At 38.9% G+C, this 21,933-nt stretch overlaps 1 protein-coding gene across 1 annotated transcript; it reads right to left on the bottom strand.

Moving 5' to 3' along the window:
* Positions 1 to 18,672: 18,672 nt before the first annotated feature.
* On the bottom strand, positions 18,673 to 20,666 carry LOC309386754 (uncharacterized protein). The gene has a single exon (XM_081942503.1). The coding sequence runs from the start codon at positions 20,291 to 20,293 to the stop codon at positions 18,731 to 18,733; it is 1,563 nt and encodes a 520-aa protein (XP_081798629.1). The 5' UTR covers positions 20,294 to 20,666; the 3' UTR covers positions 18,673 to 18,730.
* Positions 20,667 to 21,933: the final 1,267 nt, after the last annotated feature.

The following is a 21,933-nucleotide window of genomic DNA, read 5'->3' as shown; positions in this document are numbered from 1 at the left end:
CCTAATCATCTTTGTTGTTCTTCTCTGCACTCTTTCTAGAGTCTTCACATCTTTTTTACATCATGGCGACCAAAACTGAATGCAGTACTCCAAGGCCTTACCAAGGCCTTATAAAGTTGTATCAACACTTCACGTGATCTTGATTCTATCCCTCTGTTTATGCAGCCTAGAACTGTGTTGGCTTTTTTGGCAGTTGCTGCACACTGCTAGCTCATATTTAAATGATTGTCCACTAGGATTTCAAGATCCCTCTCACAGTTATTACTATTGAGCAAGGTATCACTTAAACTGTACCTGTGCATTTGGTTTTTCTTGTCTAAATGTAGAACCTTACTCTTTTCACCATTGAATTTCATTTTATTAGATAGTGCCCAATGTTCAAGTTTGTCAAGATCCTTCTGTAACTTAAGCCTATCTTCTGGAATGTTGGCTATTCCTGCCAGCTTGGTGTCATCTGCAAATTTGATGAGTTCCCCATTTATTCCCTCATCCAAATCATTGATGAAGATGTTGAAGAGTACTGGGCCTAAAACAGAGCCTTGGGGTACTCCACTGCATACTTCCCTCCATGTAGATGCAGTTCCATTGAGGACTACATGTTGACTGTGGTTTCAATTAGTGGATCTAAAATCAATCTAACAGCCATTAAATATTATGTTCACATAGGAAATGTGGTTTGTTTGGAGCTTATAAACAAATATAGCCATATTTTAAAAAGTTTCATCAAAATGGTTAAGATATTTGGGTTTCATTAGAATAAAACTCCAAGCAGATCGAGTATTTTGCTCCAAATTCAGAACAAAAATCTTGGGATGGGCATGTGTTATTTCAACTTCCAAACACATGATTAGTCTATTCCAAAACTGTTTGGTATTTTTGGGACAGTCAAAACACTGCCATTGGAAAAGGCCACATTATATTCCAAAGTCAGAACAGACAAAGCATTTTGCTTCAACTTTAAAACATTATCAGAAAATATAAATTTCATTTTTAGCTCAAGACTGGTAATAAATTGAAAACATTTTGTGCTTGAAAACTGTTGCATATCCTTAATAATATGATGCAGAAAATGATGATACTCTATTTCTACTTGTCCCAATTATTTTTGCATTCAAAGACTGATCTGTCCTGTTATACTGTATGTAACATATTTGTACTTTAAACAAAAAAGCCCATTTATATTGCTATGTGAAAGAAATAATTTTCTCAACATATTCTAGACTTGGTTTTTTTTTTCAAATAACAGTTTGAACAATAACAGTAACAGTTATTTTGCTCAAAAATGCATTGAGAAAGAGAGAAAGAAAGAAGCCAGACCAGGTCAGCTCATACTGTATCCCAGTATGTCTTTCATAAATTCTAACAAAGAGAAATAAAAATAAGACATTTTTTTCTCAAAATACTATTTAAAAGCCAGCATGTCTTCTCTTGTGTATTTTAGTCACAAGAACAGTCATGGTGTGAACTGCAATAAAAGTGAGTGGTTTAATTGACAATAGAAAAAATACCCCCAAAAAAAGTGAAAAGAGTGGGATGGATGAGTGAGAGGAGTAACAACATCAGGAAAAGGATGAAATATTTATATCTCCTTTCAAGTCATAGATCACCTAACCTACCCCTTCTTTGGTTCAAAAAAGATTTGGTGCTTGTAGCAGGCATACTTCCATTTATGTGACATTTATTTAATACTTGCTTATACTTTGGTTACTTAATGAGTATAAGAAAGTAAAAGGAACAAAGGTATAGAATGGGAGAAGGGATGTATCCTTTTGGAGGTGAAGTGGTGAATAATATCTAAGGAATTGAGCTTAAAATTGTCAATATGTAGGAGAAAATAAACATATCCCATTTTCAGATACCCTGAGTCCTTGGGTTTACCTCTGTATCATTTTCCACCATTACACAGCATCAACATTCCTGAATAACATCCAAATTCTAATTATCCTCAGGGGCCTCACTGCCAGTACCCACTCCCCATTCAAATTTCACACATGTATGATATCAGGGCTCCATAATGATTCCTTGTTTTTTATGGTAAGGAAAGAATCTCAGCAACAGAGGATGCAATTGTCATTTTCCCCTTCCTTTAAAAAGAATCCCTGGGGAAATTTTGTTTATCAAAAGACCAGTTCAAATGGTATGCAATCATAGTTCAGCTTTGAACGACGAAATGACATGAATTCAAAACTCAAAATATTGGAAAAGGTACAGTTCATCTCATGGCTGCCTCAGTCTGATCAGTAAATAGGTTACATCACTGAATTTATCTGATGACTTTCCATTCAAACTTTGTATTGTCTATTCTAGGGGGGGGGTGTCTCCAAACTTGGCATCTTTAAGACTCATGGACTTCAATGCTGGCTGAGGAATTCTGGGAGTTAAAGTCCACGAGTCTTAAAGTTGCCAAGTTTGGAGATCCCTGGTCTATTCATTATGAGTTGGGCGATAAAATAAGATTGATATAGAAATTAGCATCTCCATTATAAGTCCTCCACTGCTTTATTTATAATAAGTACAAAGCTAATATATGTCATCAGAAGTCCAAGCACTGCAGATTATATACCAAGATAATGGAAAAATAGGCAGTGGGAGATTCAATTTTGATTGTCTACATTTACAATAGAAGTAAAATGATGGATGTCATCATCATAATTTCCAGCAATCCATATCATTTGGCCCTAAATTATGTTTGAACAAGCTATTTTCTTCCTCTGTAATCTAAAAACAAACCAAGTAACATGACTAAAGTCTGGGAATATATAAATTTATTTAAGCAATGTTCACCAAATGATCAATTGTTTAATTGTTGACAGTACAGATTTTCCCCTTTGGGCTCCTAAATTGTATCTAGTTGTCCCTCAACAATTTCATACATACAAGAGACCTTAAGAAGATCATAAAATGTGATATGGCATCTCTCTAAATATGTTATACGTACATAATGTGAATTCACAACAGACCAAGACTTTCACAAAGATAGATTGAAAAATAAGCAGGTAACTATTTGTATCATTCATTGGAATGTAATCCAAAAGGGGGAAGAGTACTGACTGGAGCAATAATGCAAATTAAGTTGACAATATAAGCCCAGTTCTGCTAGTTTTCCAAGAGCAAAATCCAATTTTATACCACTCTTTTTCAGGCATACTTCCCAATCTAAGAGAAATACTCATCTTTGATTAATTGAATCTGGAATTGCTTGATCATATGTTACATTATTTTAATTCTGATGATGAAATTTTCATTTATTCCAAAGCCGTGAACTTCACCTTTGCAACTATTTCCATTCATGGCTAGAAAGTGCAGTTTCACAATTTCATTTTCTACACCTTCAGAAATTCACAGCTCATTAAGATTTCCTAAGTAGTTCATAAACAAAGCCTTGTATTGTTATTACCACCTAATTAAACTACATAAAATGTGAATGTTTTATGACATCTTATGAAGCTTATTCAGCTGTGAGATTATGCAAGAACTTATTATTCCAACTGCAGCTAATTGTACTCTTCCATGTTTAAGTCAGTTATAAATTAACCTAACGAACACTATGCTTAAATAATGCAACTGTCTGCAATTAAAGTAAGCCTTGCGAAAGTGTATTTGAAAGAAACAAGCAATGCTTATTCTATTTATTTTAACACATAATTTTCTTACTCATAGTTGTAACTGGAATCACAACTGTAAAGCATAAAAGGCTTATGTGACATTTTAAATTGCTAGTCTTCAGAGCAGGAATCAGTTCTTTACTGTCCTGTAACATTCCATGCACACTTGCTTATAACACATAAGTAAATAACATTGGTAACAATTTACCATCAAAGTTCAAGTTGATCAATGAGTAATTCAATGGTGAAAAAAGTAAGGTTTTACATTTAGACAAGAAAAACCAAATGCACAGGTACAGTATAGGTGGTATCTCACTCAATAGTAGTGACTGTGAGAGGGATCTTGGAGTCCTAGTGAACAATCACTTAACTATGAGCCAGCAATGTGCTACAGCTGCCAAAAAAGCCAACACAGTTCTAGGCTGCATTAACAGAGGGATAGATTGAAGATCAAGTGAAGTGTTAATACCACTTTATAATGCCTTGGTAAGGCCACACTTGGAATACTGCATTCAGTTTTGGTCGCCACGATGTAAAAAAGATGAGGAGACTCTAGAAACAGTGCAGAGAAGAGCAACAATGATGATTAGGGGACTGGAAGCTAAAACATATGAAGAACGGTTGCTGGGATTGGGTATGTCTAGTCTGATGAAAAGAACTGGATTAGAAGACCTCCAACATCCCTTCCAACTCTTTTATTCTATTTTAGTCTATACCTGAAAGAAATCCCATCTTTAGCACCATTTGGCAATACTAAGTGAACTTCTCTTCAGGTAGTCCTCCCTACTTAGGTCTATAACAACATTGTCCCATTTTGGGATCAGCTACAATGAATAGTGACTACTCTGAATAGGTACTCACTGTATGGAAACTGGCTTCCATACAGTATAAGAAAAAATAATATTAATAGGTTAATAAAATTAAGGCACCAAACTAGAAGTCGGGAGACTCTGAGTTCTACTCCTGCCTTAGGCATGAAAGTTGACTAGTGACTTTGGGCATTAGTCCAACCACATCTTAAAATATCCTTTTTAAAAAATCCATACTGACTTTTATCACACCACAAATATCTATCAAATGTGCATCTTTTAATTCTAAAAGTCTTGTTTCTCAGAAGAACTCACCCAAAGTCACTTAGGTGAGATGAGTGATATATAAGTTTGATAGATAGATAAATAAATAAACATCCATTCCACCATCTAAATCAAACAACAAACTGCAAACACTACAGTTGAAAGATCCTGTGTAGTAAACAAAATCTAATTAAAGATAAAAACTTGTTTCTATTATCTCAATTATGCAGTTATGATCAGGGCTCAAGGTCATTTGCTGGAGCCTTTGGTTACCCTTATTTACAAAAATATGTATGCTGATCTTGCAGATCTGGCCCACAGGGTACTTAAATCCATTCCGCAGGGCTGGCCTGGAAATATCAAAGGACTGGCCCATGGTGCCTCTTCCAGTTAAAACGGGCCACATGTAAACACCCCCCCCCCCCATGTCCTGTTTTTGGCTTCCATGGCCTCCTGCACTATTCTGCCAGCCAAAACCAGGCTTCACAGGGGCCTCAGGAAGCCTACGTGCTGCCTGTTTTGGGTCAGTAGACTGTAGCTGGAGGCCCATTTTCAGCCCATTTTCAGCAGTAGGAGATGTCCATCCAGTCTCCCCCATTGGTCCCTGCCTCCCCTCCTCCCACCCCACCCCACCATCCCACAGAGCAGAACTACAATACTGATCCGGCCCTCGAAAAAATCCAGTTTGACACCCTTGATATAATGGATAGGAAAGCAGGAAAATAACAAATTTGCATTATGAATTCATGGTACAAATCCTATAATTTATATATTTATATCATACATTGCTATAAGTATGAAAGGGTAGGATTTGTATTATCACATCCCTGTAAACTGTTATTGTGGGAAATGGCAACCTACTGCTCTGCTTCTTTATTTTTCGTTCATCTTTCTCCCATTCCCCCTCTTTCTCCTTTATTCCATATCATTCACTTAAGTAGGTAGAAAGGTTATGGCATGGAGACAAAGTTGTAACAGAGAGCATGATGATGTGAGTCTTATAACACATATGTTACTTCTTTGTGGATTTAAGTGCAAAAACCTAAGTTATTCCATGGAAATTTAAAACATATCTGTTAACATATGCTGTACTCAAAGTTTAAGTCTTCTTAAGGAGCAGAAAAATAAATTCAGCATGCTTAGTAGAAAATATAGTAAAGAATGCTCTCTTTTAAAGGGTAAAATGACATCTATTTTCTGAATGCTCTTACTTGTTGCGTACTATGCAGCTTTTCACAAAGTCAATGACTATGCATTTTAAAACTGTTTTAAAATTATGCTTGCCAGACATCAAATGGTAGACTTGTGTATCATAAGGACTTCAATGACATTTGACAAGCAGATAATTCTATGATGAATCGAATAGTCAAGTTGGATTCAACCATCTTTCATTAGATACGTTGATTGAGTCACATTAGACAACATAATTAATATCAGCATACTACACGCTGTCATGTTTAAAATAGCAAACATTCCATTCTGAAACTCTTATTAAGAAGTGTTTGTTCTGTAAGTAAAAAAAAGAACACATTTGATTTTTGCATGATATAGAAAAGAAATTACATGTAACAGGAAAAAAAACTCTATCACTAAAGTAGGTAGATAAGTAGATGTATGTGTGTGAGAGAGAGAGATAACAGATAAGTGTGCCCTCTGTAAATGTGATTATTTAACTTGTATCATTTGTGTTATCAAATTTTGAGGTAATTCACATGGGTATTCTCCAGGTAATTCATCAAATTCTGAATTTTGGAGTTTATAATAATATGGGAAGAATGAAGCCCATTTAGAATCTCTAGAGACAGATACTTAAGGTCCTAAAGTAAAAAAAAAACCTTTTCTGTGATTGGGGGAAAAAGCAACAGAGTAAGGAAATATTAACAGTGACAATAAGTAGATTAAAGGAAAGAGACTATGGACATTTCTGCACTGTTCAGTTGCCCTGTTCTGAGTATAAACCACCATTTCTGGAGAGCAGAAACAGATGAATGGCACTCGATCCATCCCTTAGCCTATGAATGAGATCTCAGTTCCTGTTTCCCTGCTTCTTGTTTAGTATTTTTCAACTCCTATCCAATTTGCCTTGGTTTCTAGTAGGAAAAGCACTGCTCTCTGATTGTAAACAGTAGAAAAAACACATTTCTCCCAGTTCTACAGTCTTGCCCTGCAGCACCATTAAGAAAAAAATACCAGTAATCCTTGTTTGGTGACCATTCACAATTACAATGGTGATTTTTTTTTTTTAAGTAACTTTACAGCTAGTCCTAACATTTACAGCTTTCACGGGTCTATAAAGCAAAGAAAAGCTTTTAAGATCATAAGCACATTTGTGGTTTCGCTTACTGATCACTCAATCAATGACCGAGTTGCCAGTCCCAATTGTGGCCATTAAACAAGGGCTACTTATACTTTAGAAAAGATCTGCCTTTCAACCTGGTAATAAGAGCCAGCAGAATTTCTGGTTCTTTCCTCTCAAACTACCAATTCTAGGGTGGTATTTCAGATGTTTATCATCATCTTTTAACATATTGTCACAATCATATACTCTTTCCGACATAGCAAATTGCTGTGTGGATTCATTTGTGCTGCTCTGATGTTTTGGTCTCTGATGATAAGGATTTCCCTAAATATAAATTGCGAGATTGAGAGAGAGAGAGAGAGCAGTTAATACACTGTTACCTTTACAGTTCTAAAGAAGAACTACTATGTTCAGGAGAGGCTTACTCCTAGGTAAGTGCTAATCCAGGATTTTTTGTGCTTTTTTAAATATCATCTATCACAATTTAGTTTCTTATATTTTTTTTCTTTATAAAGTATTCCTTTTGACTTTGCTCACTTGTAAAGTTTTTCACACACACACTCCTCTTAAAAAGAAATACTGAATGTATTATTACTTGATTAGGTTTTTCTTCTCCTGGGATCTCGGGAACTATAGCTAGGAAGAACTATCATGCTGCGTTCATTCCAAATTCTCAAGTGTGTTCTCAGACTGATTCCACTCTTGATTTCTCCTGCGTTGCAAGAGTCTAGCATCAAGCTATGGAAGGCGGTGGCATCAATGACTCATGGATGGGAAGAGGGAAGAATTGCTTTTTCCTGCAGGTTGTGCATCTCTTTTGCTCTTAAGTAGCCAGCATCACCAATGCAACTCTTTGCATCTCTATTAACCATGCAGTGCATCATCAGTCTATTGATTCTAGATATGCTCACTTCCTCCCAAGCTGTCATGACCCTGTTGGAGTCTGATTCTGAGATGGAAGACGAACTGCTGACAGAGAGCAGAGAGTGGCTCCTTTGGCTGTGGAGGAAACTGGGGAAGGGCAAAGTCAGGCAGGGCAGAGCTGGTAAGAACAAGGGAGAGGGGAGTCAGATGAAGACCAAGGCTCATACAGGAAAGAACACAGAAAAGAGCAACCTGGGTTGCATGGCTTACGAGGAAGGAAAGGGCCCCGATTCCCTTTACAAGGAACACCTGGGGATGGAGTTTAAAGGAGAGGTAGTTGGGGGGGGGCGTGTTTGTTGGGAATGAACGCTGAATTCATCTAGTGTTGTGGCCTGCGTTCCTAGCCTGCATTCCTAACTGTTTGAATTATTGTCGTGCTTCTGTGTGCTTATCTTGCTTTGTTAGAATTATTCAGTTCTTGGATTCATTACCTTGTCCTGCTGGAGTGATTGATTGCAGTCATTCTGCTTACAGTGTTTGGACTGGAGAATCTGCAGCCAGAGGCTGCTGCAGGTTTGTGGGAGAGCTTTTCTCCAGGCCAGAGCGTAACAGGACATTGGGATCAAAGTTGGAGCCAATAAAGGGACTCATATCGGTTCTCCGGCTGTGTTGCCTTTGTGCCATGCCCCATCACACAAGCATTGATAAAAGGTTACAACTTTTATCTGTCTGAAGAAGCCATTTTTCTTGAGTGAGTCCTTTGGCTTGCTCATCAAAAGAAAAGCATTAAAGAAGAGCAAATTAAAGCACTAAGAAAGGATAAAATCATAACTGGTTGGGTTAACATGTGAGTTGGGGACGGTGAGTATGCCACTTGGTAATGCATGTCACATTTCTGATTAGTAGAATGTACCTGCAAATCTATTTCCTTTGGAATATTAGAAAAAGGGACACTAAAAAATTTTATGACTGGAAACATGACATAGGGTATCCATAAAACCCACTTTTGATTAAATGAGTAGAGAGGGTAAAATATGTTGATCATGAGCAATAGAAGACTCATGATATAGCATGGAGAATTATAATTTCCTCTGGCTCCTGCAGCAAAATTTTACTGCTGGTTTTGTTTTCCAGCTATTCTGATTTATTCTCCAATACTGTGCCCCCTTCCTCCATTTTATGGGATGTTTTTCCTAATAGCTAATATTTTGTCATCATAGAACATGTTTTACATTGGGCTATTCTGAATAGAAATTGTCTCTCTAAGGATTTTTCCCTTTCGATCTACTTTTTTTTCCACTTCAGTGAAACTTAGACTCTCCTAAAACTGATTATATTTCCCGTTTGTGTAGACAAGTTTATTTGGTTATACAATTCACGATACTTCAAGCCTTTAGTAGCCATTGGGAGCTATTGGAGCATCTCAGCACATTGTAAAGTCTATTTTGAATATTAGTTACCATCCATCTTAAGCCTCTGCACTGAAATGAAGAGTTCTTGGCTGAGGAGCATCTGTGGACACTCACTGTTCTCCTGATCTGGAGTATTTGGCAGTGAAATGCTGCCCCTTTTATCTGCCTTGTGAGTTTAATATTGTAATAATAACTGCAGTATATATACCTCCTGATGCTAATACAACCATGAGTCACCTGTTAACTGCTATTAGCAAACAGCAACAGGCCTACCTAGATAGAGTACTGATGGTTGCAGGTGATTTCAATCAAGCCAATTTAAAGACTGCCCTCCCTAAGTTCTATCAGTACGTAGACTGTCCCACTAGAGGGATAAATACCTTGGATCAGGTATATAGTAACATCATGCATGGATACAGGACTATGCCTTTATCCCACCTGGGACAGTCAGATCATATATCGTTGTTCTTGATCCCATCATACAGACCTCTTGTCAACAGAATTAGACCATCGATTAGAGAATACAAGTGTGGCCAGAGGGTGCATCGGAGCAACTTCAAGATTACTTTCGCAGCACTGATTGGGCACTGTTTGAGGAGGACAACATTGATACTTACATTTCAACTGTACTGTTTTATATCAAAAGCTGCATTGATGTTGTCACTACCACCAGACAAGTATGGGTGTTCTCTAAAAACAAGCCCCAGATAAATAGAGAAGTGTGTCTTTTATTAAGAGCTAGAAATGCTGCTTTCCACTCTGGTAATGCGCTACAGTATAGCGAGGCGAGAGCTAAATTGAAAAAAAGGGCATCAGGGACGCTAAAGCTACATACAGACGGAGCTTCCCATAATCCCCGACCTCCTGTCATTCCGACGCGCCCTAAAAAGTTGGCTTTTCCAGCAAGTCGGCCTGGCTTGGTAATTTTAACTTATTTTAAATGTATCATCTTTTAAATTCGGTTGTTTTTTTGGATATGTATATAATTTTTTAAAAACTTTTGGAATGTGTGTTTTTTTAATGTTGTATGCCGCCCGGAGTCTTTTTGGAGAAGAGCGGCATATAAATCCAAATAAACAGAAACAGAAACAGAAACAGGATTGAACACCTTTTTGAGAACTCAGTCTCTCATCGGGTATGGCAAGGTCTGCGACAAATCACAAGGCAGATCAATAAAAATAATTTGTCCAGCAGTAATGATTCTTTGGCGGAACAGCTAAATCAATTCTTCAGCCGTTTTGAGATGGAAACAGGAACAACCATCATTCCAGCATCTACCACTGATAGTACACTACTAACACCTACCGTCAATAGACAACCACTTCTCCTCACATCTCTGATGTGAGACACACTTTCCAGAATGTTAACATCCGGAGGGCAGCTGGACCTGATAGAATCATGGGATGAGTTGTTAAGGACTGCACTGCAGAGCTAGCTGAAGTGTTGATGGATATTTTCAATCTATCCCTGTTGCAGTGCTCTATCCCTACCTGCCTGAAGACATCCATTATAGTGCCAGTCCCTAAGCAGACAGTAGTGGTATCTCTTAATGATTGTAGACCAATAGCTTTAACATCTGTTGTCATGAAATGTTTTGAGAGACTGGTATTGAACTATATTAAGGCTAGTCTTCCATCTACTTTGGATCCATACCAATTTGCATATAGGAGCAATAGATCAAGTGATGATGCTATGTCTATTGTTGTCCATACTGTATTAAATCATTTGGAACAACAGGGAACATATGTAAGGTTGCTATTTGTGGATTATAGCTCTGCCTTTAACACCATTCTACCCAATAGGTTGTTTCTAAAAATGTCCAATTTGGGTATAAATCAGAGGATTTGTTTGTGGATAAAGGATTTTCTGACAGATAGGTCACAGTCAGTATGGGTCTCACCATTCTTCTACTCTGATATTAAGCACAGGAGCCCCCCGGGGTTGTGTGCTAAGCCCCTTCCTTTATTCTTTGTACACACATGACAGTACCCCATTGTATAACACCAACACAATTATTAAATTTGTGGATGATACGACAGTGGTGGGGCTCATTAATAAGAACAATGAGTCTGCTTACTGGCTGACATTGTGGTGTAAAGAAAATAATATTACACTTAACACCAAGAAAAAATTAAAGAACTTATAATTGACTTCAGGAGGAAGAGATATGTACATTTACCATTGTACATAAATGGCGACGAGGTGGAGAGGGTTGTTAGTTTTAAATTTCTGGGCATTTATATCTCGGAGAACCTCTCATGGACCATGAATACTAACATGCTTGTGAAGAAGGCACAGAAGAGGCTGTACTTCCTGAGAATGCTAAGGAAGATAAATCTATCTCAGCATCTACTTCTGTCCTACTATCACAGCACTATTGAGAGTGTCCTGACATACAGCATTCTCGCATGGTATGGGAGCAGTTCTGCAGCAGACAAAAAAGCTCTACAGAGAATCATTAAAACTGCCCAGAATATCACCGGGCTCCAGCTACCAACCCTGGATGACATCTTTGCATCTTGCTGTTTGAAGAAGTTGCATAACATTCTCAGAGACTCTTCCCATCCTGCTTAAAATCTTTTTAGACTGTTGCCTTCTGGCAGAAGATACAGAACAATTAAAACTCAGACCACTCATCTTCTGAATAGCTTTTATCCCAGAGCTATAATTGCACTCAACTCAATAATGAACTCAATAATAATGAGGTGTGTTTGGGGATTGTTATGTGTGTTGGGCCTGGTCTCTGGGTGTTATGTGAATTTTGTTGTATGTGTATACTGTGTATACGTACAATGTCAATAAAGTAAAGTAAAATAAAGTAAAGTGGGGATGGAGCAAGTAGTCAAAAAAGACAGGATAGTAGTGGTCATCATGCAATCTAAGCTCTGTCCCTTTTGTATTATATAACAAAGAGGCAGGGCTTTCTATGGGAGAGCATAACTACCTTTTTCTAACCTTCATAGATGTCACTTCCCATGTGGGTTGTATTGCTACTACTCAGAAAGTAATAGTTTACGCGAAGTGGTACACTGTGATTGAATTTTGACTGTCAGCAGTCCCTTCAATTGACATTCAACTGAAATACAGGCTGTTTATAGTGATGGCTGTGTGGTTGTGAATACTATTTTGTTGTTGGGTCAAAAAAATGTAAGGATGGTGAACCGTGAAGAGTTTCATTGTGTGATCAAAAAGAAATTGAACAGCCTGCAAAAGCACTTGATGCATTTCACATAAGAAAGGTTGAAAAACTGATTCAGGACAATCAGTGGATCGCTCAAAGGGAAATTGCTATCAAGCTTGGCATTTCACAGGGACATGGGAAGTTATTGACATTCTTCAGTATCAGAATGTTGGTACAAGAGGGGTTCCTTGCATGCTGAATGGTAGAGGTGAAGGCTTCAAAAACTGAAATTTGCCAGTAATTGTTGTCATGCTATGAGAAGGAAAGTTAGGAATTTACTTACAGTGAAACATGGCTACATCATTATGTACTAGAAGGAAAGCAACAGTCCATGGAATATCATCACAAAGGTTCACCTGTGAGGAAAGAAATAAAAAAAAAACACCAGGGTTTGGCAGGAAAAAAATAATGAGTTACATTTTGGGGAAATGCACATTGAGGCATTCCCATGATTTCCTTGCAGCTTGCACAAATATCAATTTAACAATGCTTTGAAACAATGATTAAGCAGAATTTAGAAGCACAAATTCTGCAGTACTGGGCCTCACCTCATGAGTTACCCAAGAGACCTTTGCAAATTTGATTTACTTCATATTGTTTTATCTTCTATATAAGCCAGACTTGGTGCTGTATGATTTTATCTTTTCCAAAAATTGGAAGTACACCTTCACAGAGACCTGTTTGGCTCAAAAGAAGAGGTGGGATGAACTGTCAGATTGAAGAAATGAAGTGTGGGGTTCTTTCATGACAGCTTGAAGAAGTGTGTCCTTTGTTGGTAGAAGTGTGCCGCAAATGATGGTACTCAAGTGAATGCAAATAACTAAAGAGCTCATTCCAAATATTTTCCTGTTCCATTGATTAAACTATTTCTATTTAAACAATGGAAGTGGAGATATTGCTTTTCATCCAACTCTTGATGGGGTATAGGGCAGATAGTAACATAATGGTAGTAAGAAGCATGGCTCCTTAAGGAAGGATGGCACCAATTCCTTTTTCAAGAATACAAAAATCTCCCTTCTTGAAAGTGGCATTTGTCACATGTAGTTTTATATCTTCTCTCTGGCAGCTTCTTCTTCCTTTGCATCAACAGTTCAAATTCTTCCCAGATAATATCCCTTGGAACTTCTCCAGTTTCTGATCAGCTGGCTTCTAACTTTGAGAGAAGGCAAGTAATTTTATTTGCAGGATGTTTTGCTAATAAAAAATTTAAAAAATGCAAGTTGAAAAATAGGTAGCACCTTGGTGGGAAGGTAACAGCATTCCGTGCGTTTTCAGTGTTTAGTTATGCTGGCCACCTGACCCCAAAGACATCTTAGGACAGCACTGGCTCTTCAGCTTTAAAACGGAGATAAGTACTGCCCCCTAGAGTTGACAACAACTAGCACATGTGGGTGAGGGGAAGCTTTACCTTTACCTGCTAATAAGTCATTGCAGCCCAAAAATGCATCATTTCCTAAAACTGTGCATGTGACTTTAAACAGGACCACCAGCTAGCTCTCTGCAGATATAGTAAGAGCAATTTCTATTTGCCACCTTCTCACTACAGTGTAGTTCATATAGTTCAACTTTGTGCATATATTCATACCTAACTGGACTTCCTCATTCTCTGCGAGTGACATCTTCTTGACATTTCATCTGCAAATCCTTAGAAACTCAATCTGTTCCCCAGGATAAGTATTCAGACAGGGGCTACTCAGGAGCTACATTTACAAGAGCCCTAATTGCCTCTACATTCCAAACATCAAATGACACCTCATAAAACTGCCTTCCAGATTGTGAAGCAATTCTCCAAGCACTACCTGAAAATCAGTTGGAATCATCAGTTGCCTGAGGAAAATTAGCTAATTGAGCCTACTTCCTTACAGAGTTTTGTGGTGCCAGTTAACCATAGTAGAAAGTGACCTTCTTTGTAAAGGGTATATTTGGTATATTCTCCCTCCCCTCAGGCATGTTCCAATTGCTCTGAGATATAAACCAGATGCAAAGTGAGCTCCTCCTTGTATTAGGCCTGTGATAAGGCAACTTTCATAGCAATCAGGAGATCCTGAGCAGCCTCAGTCATCACCCCTACAATCTCATGAAAATAGATTGAAATCAGTCTTACTATCAGCCTTGGTATTGTATTGCTCTGTGCTCTTTGGAACACAAATTCAGAAGCAATAACCACACCAGTAGGCATTCTTAAGGCTTTATTCCAAGCAGCATCATAACATAACATAGGACAGCAATCAAAGAATAAGAAAATTTTAGATAGAGTGATCTATCTATCTATCTATCTATCTATCTATCTATCTATCTGCCTGCCTGCCTGCCTGCCTGCCTGCCCGCCCGCCCGCCCGCCCGCCCGCCCGCCCGCCCGCCCGCCCATCCATCCATCCATCCATCCATCCATCCATCCATCCATCCATCTATCTATCTATCTATCTATCTATCTATCTATCTATCTATCTATCACCTTTTTCCTAGTCAGGGAACCCAAGAAAATGACAGTGAGTGGACCCCTTCACATCTTGACAAATATGCAGTGCCTAAGTATAGTCCTAAGGGAAAGCAGTACACAGCACTTTCCAATTCTTCCTCACCAATCTTCCAGTAAAACTACAGCACTACAGGTGTCTGAAGCACCAAATCCAAAATTGGGTTGATGTCAGGGTTCCAAATAACATCCAAAATTAAATCAGAGTCCAAGGCAAAGTATTGCTCAAAGTTCCAATTTATTAAGAGAGTCATGTTGGCACATCTGGGAAAACCCGAATCTGAAAGCTTCCTGGTTTTCCCTATCCAGTTGAAAGTTCAAGATCCTGCCCCCACACCCACAAGTCCATCACATGGCCCAATCTTCCACTGCCATGCTGGCAGTTCCACCCATCCAGTTCCGGTCAGGTGCAGAGGTGTAGATTCAAAGGATGACCTTGGATTCTAGAAAGGAATTTTATTTTGAAAGCATCACATTCTATTCCTTACTATTCCCTCTCCCAATTCCCCACTAATGAAACAGCATAGTAGAATAGAATATTAGTATGGCAGGCCAAAGATCCCAAAAGGAACTGGCTGCAGGCCTGGCAGTTGAACTGTTCAGCAGGCAATGATGCCAATGTAGAGTTGGGAGAATGATACAACAGTAGCATACCAGGTTTCTTCTGTTGACCTAACCACACCACACATTACAGAGGCTCTCATACAGCTGCATATGGAACAGGTAGAGGTGATGAGTTTGTTTCACCCAGAAGATAGAAGAATGCATGGAACCAAGTATTTGGTTTCCTTCAAATATTTGTTACACAGAAACTGAGACAGAATTGTTCAGGATTGTTCCAGTAGACAGGACAAATAAAAACAGTAACTTTAAAAAGAAAATGGATTCCTGGACATCAGGGGAAAAAATCCTAATGATAAAAGTTGTTCAGCATTTCAGGATGTGGTGAATTCTCCTTTGTTGGAAGAGAGCAGGCTAGATGTTTAAACAGGTTAAATGGCATTTGGTGTGATTTCTGACATATATGTGTATATATCTATTCATACGTGTATGAACAGGTATGTACACATATATGCGTATCGCTTGTGTATATTTGGGAGAAGGAAGCAAAAAAAGTCAGGAATGTTCAGGAGTGATTTTAGATGAGAAAAGGTGGGTATTATACAAAATATTTATCTTTTTTCTCCCTTTGTGTTTATTTTTTCTATTGATTGTTCCTTTGGAAAGGTCACCTTAAATTCAGTCTCATCTTTCTCTAGATAAATATTGTATTATAAAAAAAACTTCTTTCTTTAGAATTATTCTTTTTTAAGCATTAGAACTGACCACATAGAAAATAACATTTGATTTGAGTGGTTTGTTCCCCCAACAAAACAGCCAAATGTGAATATATTTATTCTGTTTTTCCCATGTCGAGTAACATATTCAGTTTAATAAGAAAGCTTTCTTCCAATTTACCCAGAATGAACATTAAACTAAAAGCCCTACAATTTCTTGGCTCTAGCTTGAATTGTTGTTTTCTAATATTATAAGATTGGCTACTTTCCTGTCTCCAGATACAGAGCTTTTGAGTGGATAATATCATTCAGATCTGGTGATTTGTTAATACTTATCAGTATGCCTAAGACTTTCATACCATTATCATTCTCCTTTTTGTAGAATACCTTCTGCTCCAAATGGATGTCTGCCCTACATCTTTATACTAGGGAAAGAGAGAGAAAAATTCATTTGGCTTCTTTGCAATCTTTTAATCATGCTTTACAACTCCTCTAATTCCCTTGTCATTTAACCATTCAACCATTTAGCCAGTTCTGTAGTATATTTGTAAGAAAGGGGAAAAGGAGGGAAGAAAGAAAATGTTTTGCCTTAATTTAGATTCTCTGTTGATTGTCAGTCACTACCTTTAATTTTCCATATAGAAAAGGAGAATATTATTGCTTGATGGTATACTTTTATTATTGTTGTTGTTTTTGTTGTCGTTTTGTTTTCTTGTTGATGCCATAAACACTATGGGTGTGCATGACTGCATCTAAAACTAGCTGCTATATAAGCATGGACTATTGTTGTGTTCGAATCCCTAGCGCCGCTTAATGGAGTGAGCTCCCGTTACTTGTCCCAACTTCTGCCAACCTAGCAGTTCGAATGCATAAAAAATTCAAGTAGAAAAATAGGGGGTCACTTTGATGGGAAGGTAACAGTAGTCCGTGCACCTTTAGCATTTAATCATGCCAGCCACATAACCATGGAGACGTTTTCAGACAGTGCTGACTTTTTGGCTTAGAAAAGGAAATGAGCACCACCCCTAGAGCCAGAAACGACTAGCATGCATGTGCAAGGAAACTTTTACCTTTACCTATTGTTGTGTTATTCTTCCTCTTGCCTGGCAGAAGCCTTCTTAAATTCCTGGACCTGATTGGAGGCTGGAGTTCAAGTGTCTTGGACCTTTAGTGGTGGAAAATTTCAATCTAAATGCCTTAAAGGTAGAGAGTTAGGAAATGTATGTTATCATAGATTTCATGATGAACGTGGGATTCTCCCAGATGATTTCAGCATGACTCACAAAGGCAGGCATACACATTCGGACCTCATCTTTAACTTTGGACAATATGGCATGTAATCTGAATATGGAAGACATCCGTTGATATGGCCAGATTGGCTTTTAGCTAATGGATTACTCTGGACCTCTTTAAGGGTAGCTTTATTAGGATGGTCCACTCTAAGTAATGGATGGATTCCAAGGACACGGGGACAATTTCCCAATTATATGACAGACAATTCTGTTTCACAGCTGATCAAACTTCTGGTATAAGATGTCAATCAGAGAACTGGGTAAAGTTGCTGCTGTAAGACCTCCCTAACTGCCTATCCCAAAGTCACTTCATTTATCAAGGTCCTTTGTGAAATATGGGGAGAGAGATAGAACAATGGTGGGGAAAGTCTGAATGAATACGACCAAAGATAGGTTTCCAGCCTATTTCTAGCCCAACACAGTGATTGTAAAAATGACAAAGTAGGTCCATGGATTCTTGGCCTGACCTGGATTCTGTTATGGAAAAGCTGACATGAAAGTGTGTTTATAGAGTGTTATAACACTTTTGCAGCAAGTTTGTTTTTGTTGGACAAATACATTCATTTTGTATTCATGTTGGACTGGATGCCAACTGGACAGGCATGCAAAGTGATTAGGGTTACTCTTGATCCTAAGAAAAATGAGAAAGAGTCTTATGAGGTACAAACTCTTCCATCTGTGGATTAGACCTAACTTCAGTCTGGTTTATTCATCGGGCCTGAAGGATCTTTAATCCAACCTGGCTGGATTCAAGAGATGATGAATGACTCCTTGATGAATTAGCATCAGTTTGAAAGGATAGTAATGCACCTTCTCTTTAAGGGACTGTTACTTAGACATATTAGATGACTTTTGGCCAGTTTCCAATCTCCTTTTGAAAAGATTTTGGATAATCAACTATAAAGGAGCCTAGTTATTATCTTTTTTCTTTTTGAAAAAATTTTTTATTGGTTTTTACAAGTATTTTGAGGGAAAGGGTACATAAGTATGGAAAAAAATAACAGCTACATCATACAGAAGGTGGTGCTCCCCCAGGATCTTGCATCTCTCTCTTATTTTTATATATATATATATATATATATATATATATATATATATATATATATATATATATATATATATATATATATATATATATATATATATATATGTTTTCTGAGGTTTTCGCGGGTGTTTGTATGTATGTCTTTGGTTGTTCGGGTTTTCTCCCGCGTAGAATTGGAAGTATCTTCACGACGTTTCGATGAAGTCTCATTCATCATCTTCAGGCTGGTGCTTCCGGCTTGGTGCTTCCGGCTTGGTGCTTCCAGGAGCAATGTGAGATCTCAGCCGGTTCCTCCTTTTAACTGCCAGTGGGGGTTTGTGCTGATTGGGTGGGAGCTTGGCTGCATTCTGATTGGGTGGAGGTGTATTCTGATTGGTAGGGGGCTTGGCTGTGTTCTGATTGGATGGGAGTTTGGCTGTGCTCTGATTGGATGGGGGCGTGTTCTGTTTGGGTGGGGGCCTGGTTGTGCTTGTGTTAGTCTGAGTTGCAGAGGGATTTGAGCTGGTGAGCTGCTTTACTGTTGTTTGGCTTCGCGTTTGTGGTCGTGCCACATCTCCGTGGTGGGCATCAGTTTGCTTAATGTATGGATCTGAGGGGTTTAAAGTGGCTAATAATGCAGCTGTGGTCTGGCTTCTGGTTTGTGGTCCGGCTTCTGGTTTGTGGTCATTATCGGTGTGGGTTTGGGCTTGCTTTTTGCGTGGATGTGTGATAGTGACATCCTGTGTGGTTTTCGTGAGTGTGGGTCTGGTATCATTCTTTGTGTTAGGGACTCGTTTGTCAGTGAGGGCGGGTTTCCAAATGGCTGGTAGGCGGGAGGTATCATCTCGTTTATTCATGCTGTGTGGTCGTTTTTCTATCTCAATAGCTTCTCTGATTATTCTGTTGTTAATGTGTTCAATTTTGGCAATAGTTCTGGTCTTTTTAAAGTCTATATCATGTCCTGTGGCTTTGAGGTGTTGGACCAGGGAAGAAGTTGGTTCCTCCTTTCTGACTGAGTTTTTGTGTTCTTCAATGCGTGCCTTTATTCTTCTGTTGGTTTGTCCGATGTATGTGGTGGGGCAGGTGGTGCATGGGATTTCATATACTCCTTGATTTTCTAACTCTATTTTGTCTTTGGGGTTTCTTAGGATGGTGGATATTTTTCGGTTTGTGTAGAATGCTGTCTTGATGTTGTGTTTGTGGAGGATCTTGCTGATTCTGTCTGTGGTGCCTTTTATGTATGGGAGGAGGGCTTTGCCGTTTTCTTGTTCACTGTCTTGGATTTTAGTGGGGTTTTCTTTTTGGATTAGGTTAGTGATATTGTTTCTTTGGAATCCGTTGGATGTTAGTACGTTGGTGAGAGTGTGTAGTTCGGTTTTGAGGTGTTGTTCGTCAGCTAAGCGTTTTGTTCTGGAGATGAGTGTCTTGGCTACAGAGTTGATCTGTGCTGGGTGGTGGTGTGAGAGTGCGTGCAAATAGCGGTTTGTGTGTGTTTTCTTCTGGTAGATGGTGTGTCCTAGGGATCCATTGGATTTCTTATAGACTAAGACATCCAGGAAGGGGAGTTGGTTATTGGCTTCTGTTTCCATGGTGAACTGTATTTTGGGGTGTAGGCTGTTGAGGTGTGTGAGGAAGTTGTCCAGTTTATCTTTCCCGTGTGGCCAGATTATGAAGGTGTCGTCTACATATCTGAGCCAGAGTTTGGGTTTGTGATCGGATTTTTCTAGAGCTTGGGTTTCAAAGTGTTCCATGAAGAGGTTAGCAATGACAGGTGAGAGGGGTGATCCCATGGGTGCTCCTTCTATTTGTTTGTATTTTTGTCCGTTATAGATGAAGTATGTGTTGGATAGGCAGTGGTTGGTCAGATCTAGGATATGTTTGGGGGGGTTGTATTTGTTTTGGATAGCTGTCAAGGCTTCTTTGATTGGTACTTGGGTGAAGAGGGATACAACATCGAAGCTCACGAGTAGGTCGCTGGGCTGTAAGTTTTGTTTCTTTATGATCTCTATGAACTGGAATGAGTTTTTTACGTGTGAGGTGATGGATTCTGCATAGGGCTGTAGTTGTTTGGCGAGAAATTTGGCTAGGTTTTGTAGAGGTGACCCTATGGAGCTGACTATGGGTCTGAGTGGGGTTCCTTCTTTGTGTATCTTGGGGAGACCATAGAGCTTAGGGCATCTGGATGATTTTTCTCTGGGAAAATATACACAAAGAAGGAACCCCACTCAGACCCATAGTCAGCTCCATAGGGTCACCTCTACAAAACCTAGCCAAATTTCTCGCCAAACAACTACAGCCCTATGCAGAATCCATCACCTCACACGTAAAAAACTCATTCCAGTTCATAGAGATCATAAAGAAACAAAACTTACAGCCCAGCGACCTACTCGTGAGCTTCGATGTTGTATCCCTCTTCACCCAAGTACCAATCAAAGAAGCCTTGACAGCTATCCAAAACAAATACAACCCCCCCAAACATATCCTAGATCTGACCAACCACTGCCTATCCAACACATACTTCATCTATAACGGACAAAAATACAAACAAATAGAAGGAGCACCCATGGGATCACCCCTCTCACCTGTCATTGCTAACCTCTTCATGGAACACTTTGAAACCCAAGCTCTAGAAAAATCCGATCACAAACCCAAACTCTGGCTCAGATATGTAGACGACACCTTCATAATCTGGCCACACGGGAAAGATAAACTGGACAACTTCCTCACACACCTCAACAGCCTACACCCCAAAATACAGTTCACCATGGAAACAGAAGCCAATAACCAACTCCCCTTCCTGGATGTCTTAGTCTATAAGAAATCCAATGGATCCCTAGGACACACCATCTACCAGAAGAAAACACACACAAACCGCTATTTGCACGCACTCTCACACCACCACCCAGCACAGATCAACTCTGTAGCCAAGACACTCATCTCCAGAACAAAACGCTTAGCTGACGAACAACACCTCAAAACCGAACTACACACTCTCACCAACGTACTAACATCCAACGGATTCCAAAGAAACAATATCACTAACCTAATCCAAAAAGAAAACCCCACTAAAATCCAAGACAGTGAACAAGAAAACGGCAAAGCCCTCCTCCCATACATAAAAGGCACCACAGACAGAATCAGCAAGATCCTCCACAAACACAACATCAAGACAGCATTCTACACAAACCGAAAAATATCCACCATCCTAAGAAACCCCAAAGACAAAATAGAGTTAGAAAATCAAGGAGTATATGAAATCCCATGCACCACCTGCCCCACCACATACATCGGACAAACCAACAGAAGAATAAAGGCACGCATTGAAGAACACAAAAACTCAGTCAGAAAGGAGGAACCAACTTCTTCCCTGGTCCAACACCTCAAAGCCACAGGACATGATATAGACTTTAAAAAGACCAGAACTATTGCC

The sequence above is a fragment of the Natrix helvetica genome (genome assembly GCF_964273705.1).
Source record: "Natrix helvetica genome assembly, chromosome: 2".
Lineage (NCBI taxonomy): Eukaryota > Metazoa > Chordata > Lepidosauria > Squamata > Natricidae > Natrix > Natrix helvetica.
Note: the sequence above shows the minus strand (reverse complement) of the source record. Positions and strands in the feature narration are given on the sequence as shown.